This window comes from Python bivittatus, unplaced genomic scaffold, assembly GCF_059951505.1.
Source record: "Python bivittatus isolate LINGU-HERP-01145 unplaced genomic scaffold, Pbiv_v1 ctg000080_np1212, whole genome shotgun sequence".
In the NCBI taxonomy this organism is placed as follows: Eukaryota; Metazoa; Chordata; class Lepidosauria; order Squamata; family Pythonidae; genus Python; species Python bivittatus.
Genome location: NW_028277035.1, coordinates 56,986,227 through 56,992,608, shown reverse-complemented (window position 1 = coordinate 56,992,608; position 6,382 = coordinate 56,986,227). Strand labels below are relative to the sequence as shown.

At 45.1% G+C, this 6,382-nt stretch overlaps 1 protein-coding gene across 1 annotated transcript in view; it reads left to right on the top strand.

Moving 5' to 3' along the window:
- The first annotated feature begins 240 nt into the window (after window positions 1-240).
- Window positions 241-6,382, top strand: part of PHF2 (PHD finger protein 2) — a 132,391-nt gene continuing 126,249 nt past the window's right edge. The window contains exon 1 of the mRNA XM_088134165.1: window positions 241-1,219. Coding sequence (XP_087990291.1) covers window positions 1,122-1,219 — 98 coding nt within the window. The 5' untranslated portion in view covers window positions 241-1,121. The remainder of the gene's footprint in view (window positions 1,220-6,382) is intronic.

Genomic DNA, 6,382 nt, shown 5'->3' with positions numbered 1-6,382 from the left:
CTCAATTTCTTTATCCTCCAACGTTGGTAAGCTGGAAGACTGAAGAGGAAGCAGGCTATTACATAAAGGTATCTTGAGAGTTTAAATGTCTTAAGATAGATAGAGTTTCTTGTCCAACTTTTCGATCTTCCGTTTTATTGCATCAGCTGATACATCGATTCTTTCCCATCTACATAATTTCTAACTTTCCACCCGACCCTCTGAACGGGGAAGAGTCTCAAGAACGAGGTTCCCAACTGCAGAGACCACTTTTGAAGCCGCGACAATATTCCTCTCCTTTCAATGAAGCTTCTTCCCTCTCCCCCTCCCCCAAGAATCCTCGGCTAAATCGTTTGTAATTTTTTAAAAATCTCCCTCTTTCAGCCGCTCCGGTTTAGCACGCCTCCCTGTTTATTTTCCAGCTCCGAGAGTGGTTGTCTTCCTGTTCCCCACCACCACCACCACCCTTTTTAATATTTTGCACGGTGCCAAGCTTGGGAGTTTTCGCATATTCGCCTCCCCTTTTCTGCAGCCTCCCTCCCCAGCCCCATCAGAGGAAATATTACAATGTTGCAAGCTGACGTAAGGACATTACAAGGAAAGGGCTACATTTCGGAGTGTTTATGAAAAGCTTCGGTACTGTACTGTCACCAGGGGGCATGCAATAGAATGCATTTCGTCCAACATTTGGGATAATGATCATTTAGAAACCACTACGACCAAAAACAAAAAGAAAAAGAAAAGAAAGAAAACGAGAAAAAGAGCGAGCGAGCGAGCTTCCAGTGAGCTTTGGAACCGGCGCCAGGCAGAGGAGCCATGCAGTCAAACTTTCGGGAACCCTTGGTTATTTTTTCTGACATTGCAGCTCGCCCTTGAGGATCGCTTACTGAATTCTCCGGATTTTGTTTTGCTTCTTTTTCTTCTCCCTCCACCTCTCCCGCCGTCTCCAGGCCCGGTTGATTTGCTTCCCTGTGGCAAAGGAGGAGAGAATCGAGCGAGCTCCCTAACAGCGAGGAAGCCGCAGCAAAACGCCCTGCCTGCTCGCTTCTCTCCGCTGCCTGCCTGGCTGGCTGGCTGGCTCGCTCGCTCTCCCACTCGGCTCGCTTGCCTTGGGATCCAGTGTTGTTTTGAAGGGAGCTAACATGGCGACGGTGCCCGTCTATTGCATCTGTAGGCTGCCCTACGACGTAACCCGCTTCATGATCGAGTGCGACGCCTGCAAGGACTGGTTTCACGGCAGGTAACACAAAGCGATCGGGCCTTCCCCCCACCCTCCGCTCTAGGGCAGAGATCCCCTTCCTATCGCTCGGGGCCTTTCGTCTCTTTCGCTCGCTAGGGCAGCCGCGAGAGCGAACGGGAGAGATGGTGGGTTCCTGGCTGCTGCTTCTGCTCTGTGCAGTTTTCCAACAGGCCTTTTTGGAGAAGAGGAGGAGGAGGAGCCACTCTCTCGTTTCCCTCTCTTGTATTTTTTGTGTGCGTGTGTGGTTTTGTTTTTGTTTCGTAAATTGTCGAGCCCGGGCATACACAATGGACTCCCCCCCCCTCCCGGGGCTCTGGTGTCAAGGGGCTGCGGGTAGTGGTGGTGGTGGAGAGAGCTATTGTCCTTTACTCGGGGAGGGAAGGAGGGAGGGCGGGCGGGCTGGCTGACTTGCTTGTGCTAAAGGGTGTTTCTCCCTTTTTTTGAAATTATTATTTTATTAGCTCCTGGTTTCTGGCCCGCTGCCTCACTGCCCCTCCCCCGATCGGGGTCTTATTGGGTGGATTCTGTGGGGAGGGTCAAGGAGAAGATTTAAGGTTAGATGCACCCCCCCTCACTTTCTCCAGAGAAGGCATGGAGAGAGCAGAGCCGGGGGCGGGGAGAGGTTAAGAAAAGCGGTTCCACAATGTCTGGCTAAGCGGGAAAAGCCAGCGAGCCAACCCCGGGAAGGATCCCTACGGAGCAAGCGGGAGCCGCTAGGACTCGGGCAGCGAAGGCGGCTTGTGGAGAGCCCGCGCTCCGGGCGGTCACTTGCCTCGCGCCTCCCGAGGGGAGGGGGCGACCGGGGGGTGTTTCCTCGCCTGCCGGGCGCACCGATTTGGCCAAGGGACGCGCGGGCCCCGAATGGCAGCGTGGAGAGAGGAAGCGAAGAGCCAGGGCGTCCCCGAGAGCAGCGGCCACAGGGCATTCCCCGCCGCGCAGGCTGCTGAAGCCTGGAGCTGACGCCACTTCGCCTCGGCTAGACTGTGGTGGGGAGCGAGCGAGTCCACTCCGCCAAGCAGTGGAACCAGAGCCCGCGGCCAGAGCTCACCCCGAAAGGTGGGCGGAGGAGAGCCCCGGAAAGGCGAGACCCCTTTCTGGGCTTCCTGAGGTAGCGCTCTCTGTGGAAGCCCCCCCAAATGTTGCCACGTCCGCCTCTGACACTTCCACGGCGCCCCTTTTTTCTTTCTTTTCACGAAATGAGATACAAGGGATGGCGTGGATTCTTTGACCCAGTCCCGGAGACGGCTGGGGCGGTTCATTCCCTGACGCTCCCCGGTCGAAGCTTCGGCTGCCGTCTCTCGGCGGCAAAGGCTGCTCTAATTCGCGTTGCCCACAGTCAGCAGTGGAATCTGAGACAATGTAACGCGCAGGGGCTGGAAACTCCCTCGGCCACACGCTCGTCCTCGCTTTTGATTAGTATTTGATTTGTACAGGAGGGGTCCCCGCCCCGCGCCTTTGTCAGGCTTTCTTGGTGCTTTAATTATCACTTCACCTCACCCGCGTCGCTCCGATTGCCTTGTTGCAGGGACTCTGGATATGATCTGACTATCAACCTGATCTTTGTGCCTCGCGGTGGCGGGGTTGTGTTGCATACGGAAGGCAGACGCGTCGCTCATTTAGAAAAAAATGGAGCTGCAGGAAGAAGCGGAAGGGACTTCAGCCGGATTTCCTAGGAGTTCAGTCTTAGGCAGCTTGCAAAATAGGTCTTGTGGAAACGGAGGCACCTCTGATGGAAATCGGTGACGCTGACGCGTATCGGGTCTGCTACCTGTGGGTACGGGCTGCCAAAATTAAGCCCCTGTGTGAGTCGCCGGGTCTGTTCTCGCGGCGGTCAGCAGGACTTTGTAGGACTTTGGTGTTGCTGTCCTGAGTGTGTTTAGGGCTTTAGCCGCGCATGGACGATGAGGTGTCTCTGATGAATCATCTTCCTGTGATTCGCTGCTGAACTTATTTGCAACTTGGTTTCTTGACAACAGCAGAGAAGGGATCAAAAAGCAGGTTGATATTCGGGAAACTCAGTTTCAAGGGCAAGGATGATTGCCTCCCCGCTGAGGAATAGACAAGGTAGCTTTAAAGTAACTAATGACAATGGTGTGATTGCTTTGGTGATGTTTGATGCTTTTACATTAATTTGTAGTAATTTGTTTATTTTGGGGTTTGTCCACCACTCTGGGTATTATGCATTGTGAAAGTCCATTATAAAAATAATAAAATCATTGTCAGCCAAAAACTGGGAAAATCATGTGATTGGTGGTTATAATTCAGTGTGCCTGATGCATAGAACAGCGTTTGCACTTGGTTCTTCAAAATCATCCAGCTTCAAAGAGTTGTGAGGATAAGTACTTGAATGCAATGGGAAACCATGAATACTGTCTTGACCTCTCTGGGGGAGAGGACAGTACTCACATGCACACACACACCATTGTTAGAAAGAGTTGCTGAGGAATTTAAAACAAAAACAACAAACCTCCAAAACGATTAAAACACATTCACTTGATGCTGAAGTAGTGAATCATTCTGTATACTATGAAAGACTTTCTAAAACTCTGATTGGTAATAAGATAACCCAGCTCAATTTTATGCAGAGTTTGGTGCATCATTAATTTCAGTAGACTAAGGCACTATTATTTCTGCTTTGAACCAAACTGTTTAAAATTAGTCTGAGATTAGGAACCAGACATAGGAGAGAGTAACCCCCCTCCCACAGACAAACAGATCGTGTCTTGAAAATATTAGCTGCACATATGTAAGGATTTGCACAACTACATATAATTCAAAGTATATGCTGCAGTTAAAAATATGGTGTTTGTTAGCCATAGTGATCTTTTTTGTCCTTTTTAAAATGAAATTTATTTCACTATAGTTTCCCTTTCTGCTATCTATGCATTGAAATTGCCAACAGCCAACTATTAAAAATACAGTAAGAACATGATTTTTTAAAAAAAATAACCCTACCTATAATATTCACAGAGAATAATCGCACAATTGTAACTTGAAAGCTTTAAACAGTGAAGCCAGTCTTGGGACATAGCTTGCTCACTCCTTAGTGTGTACATGATGCAGTATGTGATGCTATATATTTCTGAGGGCGAAGGATCACAAAGTTGGATAATACCTGCAGAACATTTAAGCATACATATGTATCTACACTACAGGAGAGAGAAAGAGAGATGAGTCATTACACTGTGAGTCCCACCTCCCAAAAGCTACTTTTTGCAATTTAAAAACAGCTGTTAAAACTTTTTTTGTTTAAAAGATGTGAAGAATGCATCTAAACAAGACTTTTGTAAAATAACGTTGGTGAGTAATTGACAACTGGGTAGGATTCAGAACAAATATTCAGGAAAATCATACATAATATTAAATAATGACAGCATTGGGTTGCCCTTACCATTTAAAAGACGAACCTCTCAAAAGAATACCCCATGTACCCAGGAAAGTGTAAGTTCAAATCTGAAAACAAAAAAAGATACTGCAATAAAGTTTTCCCACAGAAAACAGGGTGATTTTCATTAGCTGCTGTGATTAGAATTATATATCTATAAGAAAAACTGGCATATGACCAGTTTAACTGATAAATGAGAAACTTATTTGAAAGTGTCCTTAATTATACATTTCTAAAATGTGTTATCTTTATGATCTATAGGTAAATCCAGCATTATGTTTAGATTAATTCTGAAAGTACTGTTTTTAGTATGTATGTTATGAACCTTTTGTGGAGGATTGATGTTCCCTAGAAATATGTACTGGAAGTTTAAATCCTAATACATCTGCAGGCTACAAATTGGAGGAGGCTGATTTACTTCTTATATTGTTTCTGACTTTTCAGTTTTGTTGGCTATTTTACCCTGGCATAAGATCATTGTTTAGATTTTAAGTGTGGTACGTTCATTTCTGAAATAAATGCAGACCATCATGTTTTAATGGATTCTGCCCAGAATATTTAGCCAAGAATCATACAATTTTGGGAACTGTGGTCAGCTCTCAACACATCTGGAAAGCACTAAGCTACATCTTAAAATTAATTATGGGTGGATTCACATATCACACTAATGGTTTCTTTAGTTTTGGTTTAGCAAGATGTGTGTAGATTTAGCTACTGTTTACATATAGCTGGATTCTACATTTGTGTATTTGTACTCAATGGAAAATACTTTCCAGTTGAAGTTGATAGGATTGTGTCCTTAAATATAAATAAATATGATCACATCATAAGGTGTGGATCTGGTTTTTAAAATAAGATAATCTTAATGATGCAATTATTAGTGATACCACCATTAATTATTATATTCTTCATATAAAGTTTAAATCATTAATTACTATCCGGTGTCTTGATGTTCTAGATGGCAGGCAATTCAGACTATCTTAAATAGGAGGAGGCAGCCCCATTAAAAATTACTTTGGGGTAGCAGTAACATTGGACATTGTGGTTTGGGCACCTTTTATCAGCTTTAGCTAATATACCAACTATAAACTTACTTGAACAGAAGCCTAACTATAACTGCTCATCTTTAAGTATCTCTTGTTTGGATTATTGCAGTCCATTAACTACGTGGCTGCCTTTGACACTGTACAATAATTTCAGACAGCCCAAGTTAGGGTAGTAAGGTTATTGATTACAGACTGGGGTGAACTCTTCAGTCATATTATGCAAGTCTTTCATAGTCTTCACTGTTTTAACCATTTAAACTTGGGTCGATAACATGCTGCCCTTGGAGGTTGCTTAACTTCCAATGCATGTAGAGGTGGGAGTTACCATCAGATAATATCTGCATAGACACATGTCACCCATTGTCTACAGGGAAGGTAAGAGGAGCAAGTGATGTAATGTGTGTCATAATCTCATTGTGAAAATGGTATGAATTATATAATTTGCATCAGTTGCATCATGACATGACCAATATAAATTACATAATTTGTATTATTTGCACAATGAGATCATGATGCATGTGAAGCCATTGTGACTTGTGGCTTTTGTGTCTATCCCTGGGTAAAAAAACCTTAAAGCCCTCTAATGACCCTTCACAATCTTAAAGGTTCGGCCAGATGACGTGGGTTGTTGACAAAGAGAAGGCTTTTGCACTGATGGCATAGCCGTCTTTAGAAGCTATAACGGTATCATGCTTCAAAATGTCATGGTGCAAGTGAAGCAAATTATATAAT